The sequence below is a fragment of the Larimichthys crocea genome, chromosome XXI (genome assembly GCF_000972845.2).
Source record: "Larimichthys crocea isolate SSNF chromosome XXI, L_crocea_2.0, whole genome shotgun sequence".
Classification (NCBI taxonomy): Eukaryota; Metazoa; Chordata; class Actinopteri; family Sciaenidae; genus Larimichthys; species Larimichthys crocea.
Window position 1 is genome coordinate 8,422,109 of NC_040031.1, and position 24,202 is coordinate 8,446,310.

The following is a 24,202-nucleotide window of genomic DNA, read 5'->3' on the forward strand; positions in this document are numbered from 1 at the left end:
GTAATTCCAACTTTAGAGGTTTGCCAGATTTGAGTTTCTGAGATGCTGTCTTTATATCGCTCCTAGTTATGCTGAAATTCTGAGATGTTAAGAGACCGAATAACAGCAGTGTCTGTTAGAAAGCTGTTCAGGGCACATGAGGATTTCTGTGCTTGTTGCGACATTTTTTGTAACTTTCTGAAACAATCAATGAAGCAGGCCCACTTCATGTAGCGTTTGGTCCGGTTTGCAGAGGACTGGAGGCAGGTTTGGAACTTCTCTCTCCCATTATTATGTCATTTGTACGATTCAGTGTGTCTCTATGGTCGAGTGTAGCTATTCTGAACAAGTGAAAACACTAGCATAGTTTGTCTGAACCTTTTGGATGCATCCAGTGTCATTCATACCATGCCCTGGGTATAATCATATACACTGGGGACAATAGTAAAGTATTCTAAAGGATCTCTGACACTTGTGAGATAAATTGAAACTTTCTATTTGACAAATAAAAGAAACATAGAAGCATCCCTCTGTTTGAAATGTATTGATCAGAAAGGCATGGTCAGTCACGGTAAAAGGCAGACTGAGGTCAAGAAGCTCTGTTCTGATACACAGCACTCTCTTGACTCAGCAGCCATCAATATTACATTAGTATAATAGACAGATGGCTTAGTGCCATGAAGCTGCACAAAGCAGACTGGGAGATAACAGTCAGGTGATTTTAGGAGGCACTGAATGCAAAACAGCTTCTGTAAAAGCAGTCAAACAAAAAATGAGTGAAGGTCCACATCTAAACATGGAGAGTGATGTTAGCCCCAGTGTGATGAATCTCATTCATAAAACACATGGACACATGGTCGATAGAGCATCAGTATGTCACTGAGCGGTGTGTGACTGTAGTCACAACCCTCTTATTCTCTGAAGCATAAAACCAAGAAGAAGTCTCTTGGCCAAAGTCTGCAGAAAGATAAAGGCTCCAAAGGACTCCGATGGGACTGACAGTGCTCTGGGTTCTGGTCTGGAGCCATTTTTGAATCTTTAATTGTGAAATCAGCTCCATGCCACAGGCAGCTTACCAACTATGATATTTATGAAACCGAAAGAACCTTGATTTTTTTTGATCGCAGGTCAAAGAAAAACAAAATAGAAAGAATCTCTCTGCTCTCTCCTGGAAATAACACGGTGTGAGCTGCTGGATGCAAATACTGTGCTTTCAACAGGCACAGGTTTAGAGGGCTGCTTTCTGGGAGTCCATGGAGGAGCCTCCTGTGAAGGTCAGCCTCAGAACAAACAGATAGGTATATACATAAAGAAAGGTCTGAAGAGAGAGTTGAAATACACACACACACTTACAGATCTTACACTGAGCACAGTGACATTTTGATTCTGGAAATAGGTTAAGGAGTCCCCACTTGCTGTTTGGAGAATTTCACAAAGACAGAAAGCCTAAGGTGCGTCAGACTCACAGCTGACCTCACAGACATTTTGTCTGAATGCAAAAGAATCTCTCGAGTCGTCCTTTTCAAATGTCAACTATTTCTTTTTTGCTTTTCAAAAAGGCGACTTCGCACAACAGTGATGGTGGAGATTGGTTCCTCATTTTTACTCTTCGTTAAACACACATGTAACTCTGCACACTGTCCTCAAAGCATGCATCGGGTCAGTATGGCTCAGACAAACAGAACTGAGCATCTTGCTAACCATCTGCATGGCATGAGAGATGGAGGGGCTGTAGGGTCGAGGTCTGCTGGCTGCTCAGCTATTTCACGCATGACTGCCAGACAAAGCAGAGCAGGGCAGCTGGTCCATCGTGTAGCCATACCAGTGTTTCCAGACTCTTCAGGAGAGCCCAATACTGCTTGATGCCAAGGATGCTGGGCAAAACAACACACCACATGACTATGAATTCATTTTGAATTGGAATTAAATGAATCAGAAGTAGCCCTTTTAATAGTTACTGTATCTGAAAGTTGCAATATCACTCAGCCTCATCACATGCCGCTTACCACATGGGCTCCTTAATGGGGCTCCATTAATGAGATCTGCAGTGAGCTGATAACCACTACCACCCCCATCATCATCATCATCATCATCATCATCATCATCATCATCATCATCAGTGAGCAGGAAAATAGTTATAAACACAAAAAAGTATAAACACATTTGTGTATGAAAATCGAGGTAAAAGTTTTACATCAAAGCAGCTAAAAGCAGATGATATACTTATAATAATGCATCAGATGACAATGTGAGAACATAAGGTCTCTGGTAGTGGTGACCTGAATCTGCAGGCCCCCTCAGCCTCATAAAGCTTTCTAATAACTTTCATATCATTGTTTGGCTGTCGGGCCCACAACTTTAACTCTCATAGCTCTCACATCATTTTCTGCCTCAGCTGCTTTCAGAGAAAAAGCTTTAAAAACACTGCCTGCTCCACTCCAAACACACTAGCTGGTGATCATAGTGGAGCATATATTCCCTTCAGGAGCTGGTAGAGACCAAAGATGGAGCTAAAAGACAGTGAGTGTTAGACTTCCATTCATTAGGTGAACATGAACATGACTCTAAATGAATGATAATGATGCTCTGTGTCTGCCGGATACATAAATAAGCAACTTTTATAAGCTCTTGATAACACAAACACTTCACACATAACTTACAACTCGTTCTTTTCCAAACACTCCTCATGACACACTGACCTAAAACAGTCCCAGCATGTATTTTATGATCTTTTATTGACTTATTTATCTTTCATTGATGCATTTATTTATCTGGCACGAATCATCAGATGAATTGTACTGCCTTACAGTGCATCACAGAACACATGCTGCAATACGCTTCAGGGTTTTTTTTCTACTGTTACAGAGTAATTCCATTCATAAAATACAAATCAATGCACATTAAATATACATTTACATGTAAACATACAGTACATGTAGAGGAGAGCTAACAGTTTTGAAAGTGTCAATGCTGGTCGAGTTTAAGCGAGAAAACAGATGGACATGATGGATTTTGAAAGATGTCTCATTCTGTTGCTCTGACTTGAACTCAGTGTTACAAATTGTAAAAAGTGTAAAAACTGATGACATTGCAGATTTATCTCTGCAAGAATGGTGGTTGGTCATCTTTGGTTGCTGGTTTCTGATGCTGGTAGAGATGGGTTGAGAGTCATGTTGTCAAAAGTTTTTGATACCACGTGTTTAAAATGAATATTATAATTTGATAGTATTTAAAGTCAAATCAAATTAAATTTTATTTGTATAGCCTCGGTTCGAGTGACACAAAAAACCCTTTAACAGGGAAAAAATGTGGAAGAAACCTCAGGAAGAGCCACAGAGGAGGGATCCCTCTCCCAGGACGGACAGACGTGGAATAGATGTCACGTGTACAGAACAAATCAACACAAACATATTGTACAATTACAATGAATGATAAAATGACAATGAATTACAATGACTGATAAAATGACAATGAATTACAATGAATGATAAAATGATTACAGTAGCAGTGGAACCTGTGATAGAGATAGAGAGACACAGATGCACAGCAGCAGCAAATCATTATCTAACTATAAACTGTAATGGAGATATGGTAACAATAATGACAGTAATAATATATGTAGTGGACGTCATGCAGGACCACAGCAGCAGCCACGATCCATGAGAACCTGCTGGACGAGAGAGCACAAAAACTCCAGGGAAGAAGTTTAAGTAACATGCATTACAGTTTTTTCCATTTGCTTAAACACAATTTTGCAAACTAGGCTGGTTTTATGAAAACACTAACACAATTCACCAAACCACACACTCAAACTGTAAAACACCTCATATATCACACAAAATGAAGCACTGCAACCAAAATCAAACTTTTGCACCAGATGGCACACACTTCATTCATATTCGTAGATTTCTGTCTAACCAGCTACACACTGTTGGGCATAATGAAAAGCACTCTCATCTTTAGTATGCTTTGCCATCATACTAACATAGTTCAAACTGTAGAGAATTCTTCAGATTGTTCACATGCACAGAAATATTTGCAGATACACACACGTGCTATTGAAATATTTATTTTATTTATTTTTCACCACAAGTCAGTGCAACGTATACACAGCAGATATATTTACATTGGAGTAAACTAAAATATGCTCACAAAACAGTAAGCTGAAAAATACAATTGCAGAAAAAATGTCAGAAAAAATAAATACATAAAAAAATAAAGAGGAAAGCAAAATAATTTGACAACACTGCTCTACCCCGACCTCTCACTCTTCCTCCCCCTCTCATTCTCCCCTCCCTCTTCCTCTTCCTCTCTCAACAATGTCTTCCAAAGATGCTCACGTATGGTCTTTTATTGCTTACTTCCTGATTGAAGTGTTACACTTTTGTCCAGATGCTAACACACTGAAATGACATGCATAGCACAGATATTTAAACTGACACAGGGAGCAAAACCTCATCTCAAATCTCCAAAACTTTAAACACATTTTCTGCTTTACACACATTTTGCAATTTGGAATAGCTCTTTTTAAGTGTACTGAACATGGCTCTCTGCATAAGACACAACAATCTGACATAAAGTCACATGTTTGCTATTTCAAAACATGCCATTTAAAATGACACTTCATGAGCTCATTGGCCACTATATGTGCCACCGTGCATGTGTGTGGGTGTGTGTGTGTGTGTGTGTGCGTGTGTGTGTGTGTGTGTGTCACACTTTTGTATAAAACATAAACAGGCATAAACAAATGTTTCAGTAACATACAATACAATTAGGGCTGCTGGTTTATGGAAAAAATCAATATCACGATTATTTTGGTCAATATTGAAATCACGATTATTCAAAAAATTAATTTTGAGTTTCACAATGCATTTATTCAGCATTTCTCTCTCTCAAAGAACACTGTTATTGATTCTTTATGCAAAATATTCATTATGAAAATAAATTTTGGCTACAAATATGTACTTTACAGCTGTTTTGCAATGTATAAAGTATTAAATCAATAAAATAAATATACTTTATGGAGCATTAAATAAGGCATAGAAAAACATAAATGTTTTTTCATAACAAACATAAATAAATTCTCTATATTTATAGAACAAAATAAATATAACAATAAGCATAAGCATCAATAAGCAATAAGCATATTCTTGAAACCCTCACCCTCGACTGTATTAATGGGTTGCATATCTTTAGCTAAGAAATATCCAATGGCAGCTGTTAGGCCCCGTTTACACGTACACAGGTATTTTAAAAAACGGAGACATCTCCCTTCGTTTGTCCCTTTGAGTTTTAGGCAGCTGATGCGCCAAAAGTGCGACCAATGTTTACCTTTCTCTATGACGATCATCATGGAAGCAGCCGCTCATAGGCTTGGTGTAGTTATGATGGAGCTCGATGGCGTATTTATGCGGGTTGATGTAAACGATGTGTAAACAAAACCCTAATGTCTTGTGCCTCTCTGACCTTGTCGGATAAGGAGTCGCATTAAACAATGTGTCTGTGATCGATGACTGAGTTTGCGTCTTGTCTTGCCTCTACCAAGAGGAGCAGCTATGACCTTGTAGCAAATCTTATGTGCTGCTGCTTCTCGTCGGATTCTTCTCATTCCCTTTCAATCTCACTCACTGTTTTTGAACACCAAACAACACAACTCCTCAGTCTTCAGCTGCGTGAGGGAGTATGGGCTATCCTGTTAGTCAGCAGGGCCGTGAGAAATGGAATGTATTGCGCATGCGCGTTTCTCAGAAATTGTGTAATTAAAGGGGAAAATAAATTGTTTAAACTCGATTATATGATTTTTGAGATTGTTTAACAACAAAATCGAAATCGTGATTAAAATTCGATTAATTGCACAGCCCTAAATACAATGTACATACACATACATACAATCAATGGAGTAGTTGATTTTCCAGTGCAACATAACAAACATCAAAAAAGTAGGAAAGGATTATGTGTTTATGTGATCTCCTCCATGTCTGAGGTGAGGTCAGCATGGAGGTGCCAAAATCTGCACTTCCTCAAACGTCCACTTGAGGCTGGCTACAGAAGGGAGTCTATAAGTCCCCATGTTAAAAATGGCTTCACAGCAGAAATAAACATGTTTACAGCCTAGTCTCTGTAGATAATTTCCCTGTTCATGACAGCTTACTTTAACTTAAAGTCATGCAGAATTAATAGCATGCCCACTTTGATTGACAGGTGGCCCTCACAGGTGGCTTGTTTGAGCAACCGCCCACGATCCACCTTTTTGCCCATTTTTGGATTAGTAGGGAGCTGGCATGTATACTCAGTCCACTATCCTGTCCACTGGACATGTTCCAGTCGGGCTACAGCTCAGTCACTGAAACATTTTACAAGCATGAATAGATGTTTACAGCTCATTTCAGTGTGATCATAGATTCTTTGTGGCTGTGCTTTTTTCATTTTCTCTGTGACTGCTTATTTTAAATGTCAGTATAGTATGCATATACTGTATATTGCACAGCACGGCTGCCGTCATTACCCCACCACATCATAAAATATTGATTTGATTGCAGCAGCTTGGTAATGACTGCACGGCCAGCAGGTAATATTTTTGAGCAACGATCCCATTTTCATACTTTTCTGGTTTTGTTGTCTGACAGCAGAAACATAACAGAGCATATTATGCATGAATTTGGCTGCTTAAAAACAGAATTCAGTTTCCAGAGAGCAGAAATGAATTTTAATAAGCTGAGTCAGTCTTTGTCCCTTTCACCGCGCGTCTCTCTTTGGGAGCTGTTTGTTATTGTACATGTGTGAAGGCAAAGACAGGAACAAGTGAACTGCATCCTTATTGTTTATACTTTAGGTCAACTGTGAATGAATATAGGAAATTATAGACATTCACAAGGGAACTTCAGAGACACAAACTGCTCCAAGAAAAATAAACCTGGACCTTCTTTCTCTTAATGCATCATGACCTACCTAATATAGTGCATCTTAAAGACTGATAGCACAAACATTGTCCACACATATGTGAACGCAAATGACAACACAGGTGAGGTAACAAACATTAGTCTTCAATGAGGTGATATAGAGCTAATCTAACTTTCTGTGATCACAGTAGTAAACAAACTGTAGCATCATGGCATCAACCCATGCCTTCTGCTGAAACGATAAATACAATGAAGGTAAATTTGATGATCTGCACACACCAGTATACCCAACAGTGTCCCATTACTGACTCGGAGCGTATAGCCTGGCCTCGAGGTTTTGGTTCAGCAGAGCAATCGACTGCTGCCAGACAAGCAGTTCTCCAGCTGCCCTGTACAATATTCTGTGCCATACTGACAACACTGTATCAGAGCCTACAGCATACAGATACATGTGAAACGTACTGGAGGACAGCTTTGCCTCAGATGGAGGGCTGTGATCCAGTAACTGGAGGCAAGTAATTGGAGGTGACACCTGCAGAATCATTTATAGGCAAGTGAGAACGCTACACAGTGAGCGTTATCTGACAGGCCATGGTGCTGCCAAACCAAGAGGTAAGTATTGAGAGACACTGTGGCCTCACAATAAAGGGCTATTCTTTGTGTTCGTGACATTCTGTTATGTCGATTTTCCTGCTCAGTGTTATTATTCATGAACTCACAGTATTACTTAAATATTTCAATTCAATTCATGACAATTCATGGTTGTGTTCTGTTGCTTGTACGTCTGATAGTATCACTACACCACAAGGATTGCAGTTACACTCACTTCCACTTAGTAACAGAAATTATCATCATAAAGAGCTACAAGTTGTATAATGTTTACTATACATCAAGTTTCTATATGCAACAAGTATACATTTCTATTTCTATTGTAAGATAATTGTTATCTTAGAGCCAGTGCCAGCCGGCATACAGCAATGCATCCTTTTATGCAAAATAAATCCAATCCAAAGTCAAACTCTGACACCAACTATCATCTATAAGTGACTTTATACAGCTGAGACACATTTAAGAAAAAAGTGATCATCTCTGCCTTCACAGTACTGTCCCCAGCGTGCTCAGTCCAAATCTGCTGGAAAAAAAGATAAAATCACTAAACTGCACTTAAAATAAGTAAGCCATGGGTCCAAAATAGCTTTGTAATTTCCTGCCTAAATGAACTTTTCAAATAACCGGGTTTACACACACATGTACCCAGTCTTCCTCACACAGCTTTTTTTCTGGACACAAATAATCACGGCCCCTTAAAGGTTGTCCTTCAGCTCTGTTCACACACCTCTCTACCACCCAGCCCTGACATCTCTTTTACCTTCATTTAAATGATATTGTACTGCCCTAATATGTGTGTGGTCCTCAGGGGACTGTGTGTTCCATAATGTCCAGACAGCCCTAAAAGCTCCATGGCCTTGGGCGTTTTTACTCTTTATGGAGCATGAAGGTGAAAGAGGGAGAGATGCATTGTGGACTGTGTCCCACAGTTTAATCGTGGATGTGAAGAGCCATTTTGATGTTTTCTGCTGCTGTCTTCAACTTCAGAGCAGAAAATGGAATGGCTGTCTGTAGGGGTCAGGATGTTGTGGTGCTTCAGATGGACATTTAAAAGAGTTCACTGATAGTGATGTGCTGTGAGGCTGCTTTTCTTTGAGTTGTTTATATGATACACATTCCATCTACAGGTTACACAGTATTCCACTAATCGACCAATCGAGGTGGTGATAACACAATATGCTGCAGAGTGCCAGCAAAGGCAGTGCCGAAGACTGCTGGAAAATATACATGGATGTAAGACTCTGGCAATACATAGCATATGTCACTATACCATAACACAAGTTAGACATTATACTGTACTTGAGCTTTCCTAGCGAAGAGTTCTCCAACTGGACCTCTCTCTTTGAATTTGAATACCTGAGCTTTAGAAGAAGGAAAGTTAAATGATTCACCCATGGGCTGAAGTGACTATACTTGATGATGACTGGAAAGTAAGTAGGTATACTGCGTATACCTCTGTATACCTCTGTATACATGTGGTGGTCATTTGTCATGTGTATGTTAACACAGGGTCGACAGTAAGATGAAATGTATTGGACTAGATGACAAGATCCTGTTCCAGAACCTGAGCTGCCTCCTGGGTGAGGAACAGACATGTCATACCTGAAGTGGTTGCTGTGGAGATGCATGTCACACATATTCATCATCTTTGTTGACTTTGCAATAGTCATCAGCTCTGGATACTTTAAATTTTTGGACAGACATTTTGAAGCTGTTCTCTGATTGGCTGCAGCTGCTGTTGTCTACTTCTGCACAGTATCATGTCATGGCATGTCATGGCACAGCAACACACAGAAACCCACATCCATGTTTAGCTGAGTCTCTCAGTCTTAATAAATGACAAAAACAGTTGTATTTTTTCTATTTTCGTATTTTTCCACACACACACACACACAGGCAGGCTTCACTGACTTGGCAGTGAAACAGGATGAAGGCCTGGGGTCAGTCTTCTTTGAAAGCGAGAGCTACTCAGGCTGTGTTTCTGCTGCCTATTAGACACAGAAACAGATATGTGGGCATCGGGGAGACAGCAGATCAGGCTCAGTCTCAGGCTTACATTTATTCCCACAGGGATTAAACGCCACAGACATTCAGTCTGCTATCAGGACTGTGTTCAGAGCCAGAGAAACGACAATTTGACAGGGAAAGGGAAATGGTTCTGTTTGATTTGATTTGAAAATGATCTAGAGGGGAACCTTTTTGACAGAGAGCCCTCTTGTCTGTCCTTGATGTTACTATGTATGATGTCATTATTAAGTATTTATTTATTTAGAAGATGGTGGATTTAAAAATGTTTATCATCTAAGCAAATATTTATTTATTATTATTATTTATTATACTACATCACATATATCATTTATCCACCTGTGTGTGATATTTTCTGTTCTGTATATACTCTATCTTGAGACAGAGATCAGCTAGAAAGCCACTCCGAATGGATTCTATTTGACATAATCGATTCCATCACTGTCTTTACATCTTCATTCCTGTCTCTTTGCATTGTTTTTGTTCATAGCTGATGTGTTTTCTGCCTGTGATAAGCTGGGTTGAACGTTCTCTGCGATGCACAGACAGCGAGGGGTCATTTGGAGTTACGTGATATGCTGATTTCTTCTTCCTATTTCATGGCCTATCTCTCTCTGCCTGTCAACCTCTCTGTTTTATTTTATCTCCCTGCCTCTCCCTCTTTATCTGTAGCTCCTGATTTGTCCGGTGCGCTTGTCTCTTCCATTCTTGTGGTTTTATATCAGATTTTCCACTCCCTGTTTTTTTGTTTTTTTTGCTCCCTCTGTTACCCCTTTCTGTTTGTTTGACTCAGTGAAGTCCTTGTGGTGCATGGTGAATTACAATCCTTCCTTATATTGAGTGAAACAAAACCGGTAAATTGAGGTTGTCTTCTGGGTTGGACGATCAGGTTTGGTCATGTGACACACACACACAGATAAAGAAGAAGCTCTCAAAGATCCTTTGTTTAGAAAAAAAATCACCAGCGACTCACCTTCTGAGAATTATCCAAATAAAATCCAAATCAACGTCCACGGTGACCCTCCAACAGTTCATTTCACTGAGAAATCTTTATACATGGATATTAACAAAGATGATTAATATAATATTAAAGTTGTGTTGAATTTCATTCTTCACATTGGAACTAGTTTGACAAAAACTCAACACTTACTAACTTTTTTCCAGAGGTTTCAGTCACATTTTTTAGTCTTCACAATGATTATATTGTTAATTTTGTATTTCACAGACAGTTTCGGACTGCTCACATCAAAAACACACTTTTTTTATTGTACGATGTATTTTCTTCTCACAGTGATTAGAATTCACACAAAGTTGTGTCTGACTGTGTCTGACCACTGATAGACAAAGTGTCTGATCAAAGATGGAGCAGCTTTACCCTGAAACACTATTGATAGCTCAGCAGTCAAGCTAGCTCCAGCAGCTTATTCTTTTGACACAGTCTGCCCATACAGAAAAGCATGAAATTCACATGTTGTAATATGTGGTAACTGCTTTCCTACATACAATAAATTCATGTGGTTTTTCTGTAAGTGTGACCGCACCTAAACCAAGAAATGCACCACATTGGCAACACAGAGCACATGTAGAGACAGTGTTCAATTGCCTACATGTACTTGCTGTCATAGTAGCCGACACTTTCCAGCAAGGCCATTAAATCCATAATTTCTACTTAAAAAGCGTTTTATTATGCAGAATGTGACCCTAGTTTATTTCATTTGAATGTTTTCTTTGCAGAGAGGACGGGCACGCTGGGGGCTTTGTCAGGAGCCATTAAGAGCTGCAGTGCAATTTAGAGGTCAGGACCAAAATGAAGCCTTTTGTCTCCAGATTCATTCAGCCAATTGTTCATTTACAAAGAGCAACAGTCTTTGTATGCCCAAGTGTATTTTTAAACAAAACTATAAAAGGTGGTTAAAATTGGACCAACAGACAAAGTAGTGTTATTTGTAAGATTTCTGTTTAAATAGTCACGCAATGGAGTCCGAATGGTTCAAGGACGACAAATCCCTCACAATGTCAGTCCATCAGCAATTTCTTCAAATCTTAATATGCTGAATGTGAAAACAGACCTACACAAAGCCAATGGACAAATTTAATGGACAAATTTAAATCAAAAATGAAAAAGTTTCAGCAACAGTTAGAAAATGGAGTTAACAGATGTGCACCAAATATCTTGACAATCAATGTAGACTATTCATCTCACCTGAAAAACTTAAGTTTCCCTAATTATTCTGATACATGACATTATCAGAGCTAATAATAAAGATAGTAATGATAAAAGACTTATTGACACCGGACCTGGTTAGACTGAATATACACTGCTCGCGTTAATAATCACGTAAAAGTTAGGAATATTCAGCTTTCAGATGAAATTTCAGAGAGCACGTAAAAAGCACCATAACCTTTGCAAGTGAACTTCATTTGACCTTCTCTAAACTTTTGAATGCACATGTCCAACTGTTCAATATTTCCTCCAGAATCAACTTCTCCTCATCCATGGTGTTGACGGGGTGAAAAGACGCCTGAAAACCCCTCACCTGTTGACTTCAGGTGAGGGTTTATTTTGAAAATAAACCAGGGTTTTATTTTGTATTTTGTAGCCGATTTCCTTCCCCGCACAATCTGCTCTGTGCTGAATTTATGACGTCTGTGAAAAATAGAAGCTCTGCGCATGTGTTGCGGAGGGCTGCCGGTCACTGCAGTTGTTCCGGAGCCGTGACGCAGTGAGACTGTGTGAGCTGACACACTGACTAAAATTGAAACGTATCGGCTCCGTCGCTGTGGTATTTTAGGGGTCAGTGTCACGAGTGTCATCAGCAGGTTGGAATAAGTCCACTTGTGAACAGCATGAGACTTCTAGTCGAGCTGTGATCGATGCTCAAGGTCACATGACAAGTTACTGAGACATTCAAATTTGTTGCTGTTGTGGTATACACACCACTGTTGTCATTTTTTATTTCAATAAATTGTTTGAGATGAAGAAATTATGACTGCATGCTTCTAATGTAAATAAATGCTCTACTTTCATGATATGATATCACTATAACATTTTACATTTGACATAAATTTCACAGGAAAGTCAAATATTCCAAACTTTTTGTGATTTGTCGCTATCTAGACTCAAGGTCCAAGATATTAGGACACACTGATCTGCTGACTCATGGACCTGTGAAGACATCTGTATTGGTTATGTCTACCCAAGATGAGTAAAACTCGAAATTTATACGCAAGTGTTTCTCACTTTCAACCATAGAACTACCGTGTCCTGTATGAAACCAAAAGTCAACATTGTTATTTTAATCCAAACCATAAACTTTTTCTAAGCCTAACCAAACTGAGACTAAAACACAAACACAAACTTGAACACCTCTGTGTGTCAAAGCAGCTCCACAGCCAACAACACAGAACATCACATCTCTCCATGTTCTCTCTCTCTCTCTCTCTCTCTCTCTCTGTTGCAGTCTGAATTTATTCACTCTGTTTGAATAAATGCGTTTATTTATAAAGTTTTAATTTCTGGTTGTAAATGACCGAACTGTGTGTTGATATTTGTGTTGCCGCCACAAGGAATTGTGGGACAGCGTTACCTTGGTTCTTTTTGTAAAGGATGGTCGGGTGTATCTTCTGCTAAAGGACATAAGAAAGGAAGCACAATACACATTGTTGAATCATAGCTTTCTTTGTTTGATTTGAGTTGTTGACTTCACAAAGTACATGCACAGTTTATGTTGATACAATAACAATAATACTTCAATATATATATATACCCTAAACCCTATTAGTGGGGTCTTGTATTAATCACTGTGAGAAGAAAATACATCGTACAATAAAAAAAGTGTGTTTTTGATGTGAGCAGTCCAAAACTGTCTGTGAAATACAAATGCACTATGAACACACCTTTGCATTGACAGTGAACCTTGGAAACACTGGATTCCTTGTAAAAAGAAAATGGTCTGACTTTCTCAAGGCAAAGAGTTCCCACAGAAATTGATTTGTGGCTGCAGCCCTGAGAGTAATAAATGTTTGTTTGCTGTTTTTATTTCCTTTCAAACCTTCAATTCTCCATCCAGTGTCCTGTCCCGTCCACATGTTTTTTTATGTGCTGCATTCAAAAAGGATTCTGTGCTGCTCACTGTGGTGTTCAAAAACATCTTTGTTTACTTCAGAGTCCTGATGAGCGAGGATCATAGACTACTAAAGGTCTCTGAACTGCAGCAGCATTCGTTGAACACAGTGTTACAAGTGTTCCCTGGGGTTTGATCTCAGTGTGGTGGAATCACATGAAGGGGGTCTGTGGTCTAACTTACTTTGAGGTTGTTGTTATAAATGAATTTGGTAACTCTGGCTTTGTAGTTTGACAAAGGTATGATCTCCAAAAGGGCTATAGCACGCTATGCTCTACTAATGATCTACTGCAATAAAAAATAAAAAAACCTTTCTGGGTTGTGACACTTACAGTACAGTAATACCTTTTTTCACAGAGAATCCCAAATGGATGGGCAGGTGGTTTGCAGCGAAAGGGAGAAAGATTTAAAAGAAAAAGTGTTTTTGTACCCAGTAGCTGTGTCACACCAGGAGCCAAACTGAATGTTTGCTTTCTTATAATCCTGTTGTAGCTGTTTTTACATACAGTTCTGCCTACAAATGTAATTATAGACAACAAGAGAACAGTCATAGCAAAAAACCTCTATTAACAGAGCCTTTTAAAGTGAGGTGGAGGTTTTATTTTGTCATAGCTCTGTAAACATATATATATTAAACATACTTTCATATTTTATGTATTTGTATGTACATTATTATCAACATACGCTTGTTATTAAGGCTGTCTCACCAGAATGACAAGAGTTGAACAGCTGTGAGAGGACAAACACCAGTACAACCAGTGACGGTCAATATATCATGCTGATAAAATGTTTTTGGGAAGTGTGATCACATTACAGATTGACAGAGTTACATAATTCATATGAGTGATTTGTTCTTCTTTCTCCAACACAGGCCCCGACACTCTTCTTCCCATCTGCTTCTGATCCTGTGGGAATCCAGCTGGATCCAGATGATGGAGCTCATGCTGTGTCTGCTGCTCCTCAGCTCAGTGACCTTGAATGAGGTTGTTGGTAAGTTCCACTTTAAGGTTCCCACAATAGCAGAATTTTATACTTCGGTACAACAGCATTGAAAAACTATACTTCTTTTGATACCAAGACAAAGATTTGCTCAGCACACAGAGCAGGTTGTTGCACCCCAGCACACACTGCTGGTCAAAAGTCACTGAACCCATACTGAGGACCAGTGCAGTGTTTCCCACATATTTTATTTGAGTACTTGAGTACTACTCATTTCTAGTAAGTCATTTCTTATATCACTATTATTTTAGTGTGTACTCCCAAACTACTTTAATCGTAACTGTAACATGGAGAGAGAATCATATTTAAAAAGACATTGGCAAGACGATAGGATAACAACACAGGTGTGTCACCGTGCTTTTGGATAGATGTGATCAGCTGATGAGTACATGGCAGGGTGGAAAAAGAAACGTTCACTAGTGTCTGTCACTGAATAACGGTGAGACAGTCAGGAGTCGTGTCTCGACAAAATAAGGAACCTCGTCCCACAGTCCAAACACATGCAGCATCGGGTTTATTGCTGACTCACCCACAGGTGTAAATGTAAGTGTGAATGACTGTCAGTCTGTATGTGTTAGCTCCCTGTTAGCGACCTGTCCAAAGTGTACCCCACCTCTTGCCCAGTGTTAACAATAGCTAAGGAAATACAGCACACAACCTGTCCATGTCTTCTCTGCATTTCAAATGTCAACTATAAAGTAGTCTCACTTAGCCTGAGGTCTGTCTGAATTCATTATCATCCTGGTACAGGGGTTAAGAACACTGGCTTGTTTTCAATAAACCAATCACAGAGCAAATCTTATTAGCACCACTACAAGCACGATAGAAAAAGAAGCAGAAGAAGATGGGTTAAAAGTAAAGCTGAGCTGTCATATCATGGCAGCACTACAGTGATGCATGAACACGTAGAGCTTTTATTTTCAACTAAAATATAATCCATAAATGTGTGTCTTTATATTAGCCGACCAACCTATAAGCACATCAAACCCACATGGGTACAAAGACATATTCATCCATTAGTGTGCAACCAAAACAGATTTATTAAAATACAACATGTGAAGCACTGCAGTTGTTGTGAGTTCATGCTTCCCCGTGTCATCAGACAAGAGGTGCAATGGAGATTTACAGATCAGGTGACACTCATTGAATACTTTTATTTGTTAATTATGTGCACAGACCTGAAGGGTGGCCAGTAGAATCATGGATGAAAAATAAGAGGATTCTGTCCAACAGCGTCGATATCAATAATAATTAATGCGTAGGATATTAAATCAGTACAAATCAGTGATGTCATGAATTGGATATTACACTGAATAGTAAACCTCCACTTTATGTCAGCGGTAATCTGTGATCTGGAGCATATTCATTCATTTATAAGATTGTTAATCAATTAAAAAAAGCTGTAATAATTGGTATTATATATTAGACTGTGATAAACATGATTCAGCTTCTGAAATGATGCATCTTTCTGTTTTGCTCTATTTTAGTACAAATAATCCAAATAATTAGTCAATAATTAAAATAAGTGGAAGAAGTTACTTAGTTTCAGGCTTAAACCCACAGCCTACTTCCTGTGAGCCAGACTAACTAAAAAGTGACAGTCACAGTCAGTTCAGATGTTATTTAGTGTGTTTCTCTTTCTTTAGTCTTTATAAATAATACAAAATCAAATCACTTGACTGTAAAATGAAATTAGTTTATATATAAATTAGTTATAGCTTTGAGCCAAAGCTAAAAATACTAATTTTACTTTAGCACCCAACAGTGCCCCTAGATTTCCCCCAAGCTTAATGATATTTTTGATCTTCACAGAACTATTGGAATATATTTATCACTACGACATACAGTAGTTTAGTCACTGCACCATCCTGGAAAGAGTAATTAAATCATAGTTACCTCACATAAGTGTGTGTGTGTGTGTGTGTGTGTGTGTGTGTGTGTGTGTGTGTGTGTGTCTTTGTGTGTAAGAGACAGAGAGTGAGTTAAATGTGTGGGTGTGGTTCATCTGGGGGCCTGATTCAAATTTCATGATTGTTGTTTTAGATAGGCAGGTGGAGGGGATTCAGTTTCCTTCAAGAAGTCTTCTCTCTGCCCGGGTGCTGACATTTACTGATGTGATAAATGATGGATGATGGTTGGGTGGTGCAGCTCAGGAATTAAAGGGCTCAGCCAGTGAGGTGAAATGTGCAGTCACACATGTCCAGTCCCTGCTGGGCTCACAACACCCTCTGCAGAGGAAATGCTGTTCATTCTCATCAGTGGGGAGCTGAGGAACATCTGTGCATACTAACACACACACACACAGATGATGAAATATGTGCTGTCTGCACTGTTTAGTTGAATATTTGCACAACATGAACTGATACATGAATACAGTGAAGCAGCTGCAGCCATCATTAAGATGCACTGTTGAGGTGATATAAAAAACAAGCCAGCACAGCAGTTTGCCACTGTTGTATCACAGGCATTTTAGTGTGTGTGTGTGTGTGTGTGTGTGTGTGTGTGTGTGTGTGTGCGCGCCTGTGTGAGAATTATACACATACTGGGAAAAAACACCACTCTGCACACATTCGCAGCACGTGTCCAAGGTCTTGGAAATGATTTTTTTGCCCTCTGGCAAAAAGTCAGATGAAATATTTAAGGTAGGAAAAAAAAGTTTCTTTCACACTGCGTCAAAATCAATAGAGATTATATTATAGCGAACGCTGTGCAGGCTGAGTTTAACTCAAGGAAAGTCCACATAATGAAGAACGTACGTGTGGAAAGTTTTGAGAAGACTGAAGGCAAGTTTAAAGGTTTCCATCCACCTGTGGCATTTAATCCCATCTCAGGTTTGAAGCAGCAATGAATGACAGAAAGCTGTAACACTAGTGTAAACACTACACATTAGTTTAGCAGTATGTTGAAGTAGAAATACAGATAAACTGTATATATTTATATAGATATGAAATATAGATATATCTAATATATTATTGCACATCATATTATTGGATTATTATTCTGGTGCAGCAGTGTTTAGCAGTATTGTTGTATTGCATGTTGTAACTGATCATATGTTTTGTATATAAAATCTCAATGTGTAAAGTAACTACTGTCTATATCATATACATATATTCATGTAAATATTTTACTGTGAGGTGTAGTGAAGTATAAATATAGTAAAGTAGAATAAAATGAATATACAGTATAATAGAGTAGAAGTGTCTCTGAGTCTTTGCTGCTGTTTTACAGTGAGTCTGTCATCTTCATACTTCCTCTCAAGATGTTTGCATTGAACTAGATGTTAAAATGGAGAGTGGGTGACTCAGTTTGAAACAAGTTGAGGGTTACATGTTTGTATTGTTCACTCAGAGACAGATAAAATGGTTTGGGAGGGGTATCAGAGTGTGATGATAGAAGGTCCATACATGATTCTGATTAAAATCACAGTGTGGTGATGTCTCGTCGTAGTATAGGGACATCTTTCAGTCATCACTTTAGACTTAACATCTAAACCTTTATAAGAATATAAAAGATCCCTTAATAACTTCAGATTATTGCTTTTTCCATTTTAGATGAGGAAAACACCTTCTGTGTTGTGCATTACACATTTCATGCCCTCTGCTGCTGGTGCACTGTTCATGGAGTATTGTGTAATGATTAGGTTGTCCCCTGTGTCTGTGGTCAGCACAATAATGTTCTTCTTAAAACAGAGACTGCAGATCCTCTGTACTCTTAAACATGCAGGTCTCCCATTAGACCGGCAATTAGAACATAAACAATAACTCATTTACTAGATCATTCTGAAAAAAAACATTTATATTTGTCTTTACTTACTTTACAGAGAGTAACAGGAAACTGCTTAAACCAGTAGAAGATTGTCAAAAGTTGTGTGTAAGCTTGTCAAAGTCAGAAGTCACGGAGTAAAAAACTTAATAGTTCCTGTTTTATTTTGTAATATATAACCCTCTGTAACTATAGTATGATCTTGGCTGGATTTGAGCCTGTGTGACAATCTGTGAGCTTTCTGTGCATTTAAGTTCTGCAGCGCTTCAGTCTCTGTAGTCTGAATTTGGGTTCAATTCCTTGTCTTCCTGGTTACCTTGCTTGAGCTGTGACAGCAGTACTGTATGAGACAGAAGATCTGTCCATTCACTGTCTGTCCTCAGCATTGGGACATTTCTGGTGCAAAGATTGGTGTGTGATGAGTGTGTTGTTAAAAATGTTCTTTCCAGGTGGAGATGTGTGTGTATCGGGTCATGACAGCGGGCCAGTGTTTGAAGAACAGCCAAGCAGTTTAATTTACCCAGAGGGCCTGACTGAAGGCAAGGTGACCCTCAACTGTCAGGCCAGAGCCAGTCCAGCTGCTTCCTACAGGTGGGTAACACACACACACTCACGCTGATTTTAGGCACCACATATTTCAAAGAAGTTGGTCCATGAAGGTGTGTTCTACATTCAAAAGTCACATTCAGGAACTGCTCCTAGACTGCACTAATTGAATAGTGGAAACATCATGGAAGTCACGTGATCACCAAGAAAGAGATTACAAGCTGTGATATTGTACATCAAGATATTGATGAGTTTAATGGTAACGATGCTCCCATGTACCAATGATAGAGTCCTTACAGCAGTGACCAGCCTGGGTCCTTTGCTGCATGTCATTCATTCTCTCTCCGCTCTGAATTTCCTGTCTACCTCCCCAGCTTTCATTGTCAAATAAAGCATAAAAATGCCCCCAAAAAAGATCTAAAATCTATAACTGAAATCAACAACATGCTCAGGCTGCTAACATGAACAGACAGTGGAGGTTGTGGGTCACCAAATGTTTCCAAGAAAGCTGCCGTGCTGTGTAAAATGTAAATAGAAACAACATGTGCTGATGAAACATTGAAACTGCGTTCTGTTTCCAAAAAAAATAAACAAAATAAATAAGTTGGCAACTAAAGAATGCTAATAGAAAACAGCTGGTCAAGATCTCACAATGAATGAGGTTTACTGTTTTCTGGTGAAGAATGGGAGAGACGCACTAATTCATTGATCTTATGTGACAGTTGAACATTGACATTGAATTTCTCTTGATGCCTGGCTGCAGTAGCTCAGCCATTAACTAGCTTCTCTACAACATAAGCACAGGATTTCAGCAAAGCGGATCTTTCTTTAAGCGTCAGACATAGCCTATGATTGTTAGTCATGTTCATGTTCTCCCTTTTGCTGAAATCTTATCAGTTTGCCCTGCTCTTTGTCTTTCAGATGGCTTGTAAATGGCACAGATGTTCCGCTAGGTTTGGACCTGCGTTACACCCTGGTAGCTGGCAACCTGGTGATCAGCAGCCCTGAGTCTATTCGAGACACGGGCTCCTATCAGTGTCTGGCTATCAACCGCTGCGGCACCATCATCAGCCGGGCAGCTAACCTCAAATTTGGCTGTGAGTGAGAAAAAACCTTTCAGTCTTCTGAGCTGTTGGATTCAGAGGATTTACTTTACACTAACTCTACACAGTTGTGCTTTGGTTACTCACTAAATGTGTACCATTGCTGCTTGTGATCTGCATGTCACAGTAACCTTTTTATATTTTATGTATTTCTTTTCTTTTTCTCCTTGTTCCATGTTTATGCAGACCTCAACGACTTCCCTTCAGACAGCAGGAGTCCTCAGACAGCATATGAAGGAATAGGTGCTTTCTTGGCCTGCCAACCCCCTCCACATTACCCAGGTATCCAATGTACTCCAGGCTCCCTACAGATTGTGGAATACAAAAATAAAAAAAAAACAAATATCAGTCTAGTTATTTAGTAGTTTAAACCAGCAGGTAGATGAGAGGAAAGGTTAAATGTCATAGGAGATGATGTGCTGTGGGACCAGAAGAATTATTTTTTACTTCATTATTGTTTTCTTTGGTCAGAAAACCAGCAGCTGGGAGATGCAATAAGTTGTTTAAAATGAGTAGAATGATGAACCTGTTTTTGGAAAGGAAATCTGAGCACTGGCAGGATGACATTTAGTATTGCTGATTAACATGATTTGCACCAATCTTTCCTCTCCAGCTCTCTCCTACCGCTGGCTAATCAACGAATTTCCCAACTTCATCAAAAAGGACGACGGCCGCTGGTTTGTGTCGCAGGTAACAGGGAACTTGTATGTGGCCAAAGCGGAGCCAAATGACACCGGGAGCTACTTCTGCTTCACCACCATCAACTTGGACATCAGCACCAAGAGCACATTCAGCAAGGCCAACCAGCTCACTGTACTGCCTGATGGTATGAAGGCTCTGACTGACTGACTGACTGACTGACTGACTGACTGACTGACTGTGTGCTGTCTATGTCTATGTAAGTGATAATCTGTTTGTATCTGAGTAGAAGCTATGGAGCGACTGAGCTATTCCTCAGCCCACAGGTTATCAATTAGGTCTGGTTATCAATTGTTTTTGAGTACAACTTAAGACATGGTGCAACTGGTGCCCTGTTAGATCACCTGCACCCCATGAATAAGTCCTCACCACAGTGGTCCAGGTTTGATTCTTACCTGCGACCCTTTATTGTGTCGACCCTTTATTGTGCTGTCACTAAAAAATAAAGGCATAAAATCCTTCAAAATAAAACACTTTTAAAAATAAAAAACTCAATATATTTAATAAAAATATATTTATTGTTGTGTATATACAGCACTTAGATTACAGATGATTGACACACGTCCAGGCCTAATGTGAATCCTTGAAGAGAGGAATGAAGAGAAAAGAACTGACTATTTAGTGTGCAAAGTGGACAGGGTTCAACATCTGGAGAAGGTCGTGTTAAAAATCACTAGTGACTTGTGATAAGTGTCAAGTATCTTTCCAACACTGGGACAAGAAACAGTCTGACATCACTGTCTGGGCAGATCTCTCCTCTGAACTGTGTATGCAGATAGTGTGCAACATTACAATAGCAGTACAAATGCCACATTAAAGAGTTTACAATCTGAATGGAATTTAATCAGAGCAATTTTATTCCAGCCAATCCCAGGAAGTCGGCCCCGAACATCAAAGTGCGCTTCCCAGCAGAGACCTACGCCCTCGCGGGGCACACCGCTCAGTTAGAGTGCTTCGCCTATGGAAAGTACGTTGTCTCCAACTCAAGTGAAATCCTTGCATAATGTGTCTACAAGCTATTTCGGTTTAAGAGGCTGTTCACTGTTTAGCTTTAGTGCCACGTGTAAATGTTTATCTCCCTCTCAGACTTCTTTAAAGGGGACCAACCCTCTCTGCACCCTGAGCTGTTACCTTACATCCTCTTTCTTTACTTCACCTCCAACTTTTTTTGGTTTCATAGTCCAGTCCCAAAACTACGATGGAGGAAGGTGGATGGTCTGATGCCGTCCAAGGCGGGCTCCACCATCGAGGGTCCCATGCTCGTCCTGCCTGAACTCTCCTTCGATGACGAGGGTGTTTATGAGTGTGAAGCCTACAACTCAGAAGGAAGTGACACATACCAGGGACGCATCAATGTGCAAGGTAAAAAATAAATATGCGCAAATATTGCAGCAAAGCACACGTATCAGGTCAGTGATGTTTTTAGACGCAGGTTGGTGGTATTCACCATGTCAGTGTGATGACTGAATAAACATCCTGGTGGCTGTCAGTGCACCTTTGGTTGACTTCTTTAAGGCATTTCTATTAATGTTATACTCTTTCCACTGTTCAGTCATTGACTTATTTTATATTGATCATTTATTTATTCGTCGTTGTTTCACTTCTCTATATCAGGTCAGCCAGAATGGTTGCAGGTGATGAGTGACTCAGAGGTGGAGATCAGTTCAGAGCTGCACTGGAGTTGTGTTGCTGCTGGTAAACCACGACCTTCTGTACGCTGGCTACGCAATGGACAGCCACTCAGCACACAGGTAAGGCCACGTTCAGACAGGGACAGGCAAACCGGCAACCGGCGGTGGGTGGTGTGCGGTGGTGGGGGGGTTAGGGGGGCTGGTAGTGGGTTGCTGTGGGCGCTCTCTGTTATTGTTATGTCTCTCTACCAAAGCGCTCTCTCTCTCTCTCTCTCTCTCTCTCTCTCTCTCTCTCTCTCTCTCTCACTCTCTCTCTCTCTCTATCCTCTCTCTATCATCAGACACAAATCAAATTAAACTTCTTCGTGTCATTATTTTGCAGTGTAAATAGCGAGTCGAACTCAGATTAGAAGCTGGTACATGAAATAAACAAAGTAAATCACACTCACAGGTAGATGATCAGAGTTCAGGCCATGAATCCACCTGGACAGTCTCTGCTTCAGAGACATTTCAGGCTGTCTGTGGAGGTTTGACTGATCTGAGTGTCTGATTGGCGGCCGGAGCGTGGATCTGTGGTGGGTGCTGTATGATGATGGGTCTTCTCTGGAGCACAGGCCCATTCATAAATTTACATGTAGTGGTAGCACTTTAACCTCAATTCCCTTCGTATATTAACAGTAGTGTGATGGTATACTGTAGAGCAATTTAAAAGCCCAGACCTTTTTAAACACACAAAATCGTTCTGATTAAAGCGGCACGGTGTGATGAATTCAATAAACACTTGATTTCATTTTGAACTCATCACACACACTTCATCCAAAATCAATAGACATTAAATAAAACTCTGACTCTGTCCTTTCTCATCCTAACTTGGAGAGAAATCGTTCACTATGATTAAATAAAAGGGCTTGATTTTCATCATCTGTGGGTTAAGTCTGTCATTTTGGGTAACCTTTGAGCTTGTTTGGGTTTGGATAGTTCGTTTTGGCATATGTTTATATGCTGCTGAGAAGGCGAGAGGTTCTACCACGGATTACACACAAAATTTCATCAAGTATTGATGAATCATCTGTAGTTATTCATCCCATGTGAATCAGCCTCTTGTTAATGAGAACTCTGATTACAGGGACAATTTCAGAGGCTTCATCTAGCTGCTCAGCATGGAGACTCATTCTGAGGAGCAAGAACACATTTAGGGAACAGGAAACTGGAAGAAGAATAACTTTAATGACATGAATGATATTTGAAGTGACATTTTACATTTTAGCTGTTGTGTTTCAGCAGATGTACCACACGAAACATGTACAGCATATGTGAATAGGAGTCTATTGGGTGAAGTAGAGTTTGTTCATATTTTATTTCATACACCACTGCACACGTGCAATATGCACAATACACTTTTAATACACTCGCACATTTTGTCACTTTCTCTTTTTACCTCCCTTCCCTCACTTCCTTTTCTCTCTGTCTTTTCCTACCTCTCATATTACCACCCATCCCAGGACCGGGTCGAGGTGAACGGGGCTCGCCTTAAGATCAGTAACCTGGCCCTGGAGGATTCTGGGATGTACCAGTGCGTGGCTGAGAATAAACATGGCACTATCTACTCCACTGCGGAGCTTAGAGTACAAGGTACTTTCCAAAAGATACATTTTTCTATCCAGAGTTACATTTTGCACTAGATGTATCATGTTATACCTAATACAGTTATGACACATTCAGACTTTTATCATGAGAGAACACAAATGAATTTGAAGTTTAATATGATTTAGCACTGTACCACTCTCTTGTTAAGAACTATTCCTCCATCTCCCATAATTTGA

The 24,202-nt window shown here is 39.7% G+C and overlaps 1 protein-coding gene across 1 annotated transcript in view; it reads left to right on the top strand.

The window, feature by feature from the left end:
* Positions 1–24,202, top strand: part of cntn2 (contactin 2) — a 58,379-nt gene that overhangs the window by 15,319 nt on the left and 18,858 nt on the right. Inside the window, exons 3-11 of the mRNA XM_019263554.2 lie at positions 14,508–14,626; positions 18,850–18,991; positions 19,868–20,043; positions 20,236–20,331; positions 20,663–20,875; positions 21,613–21,715; positions 21,929–22,110; positions 22,363–22,499; positions 23,882–24,011. Coding sequence (XP_019119099.1) covers positions 14,566–14,626; positions 18,850–18,991; positions 19,868–20,043; positions 20,236–20,331; positions 20,663–20,875; positions 21,613–21,715; positions 21,929–22,110; positions 22,363–22,499; positions 23,882–24,011 — 1,240 coding nt within the window. The 5' untranslated portion in view covers positions 14,508–14,565. The remainder of the gene's footprint in view (positions 1–14,507; positions 14,627–18,849; positions 18,992–19,867; positions 20,044–20,235; positions 20,332–20,662; positions 20,876–21,612; positions 21,716–21,928; positions 22,111–22,362; positions 22,500–23,881; positions 24,012–24,202) is intronic.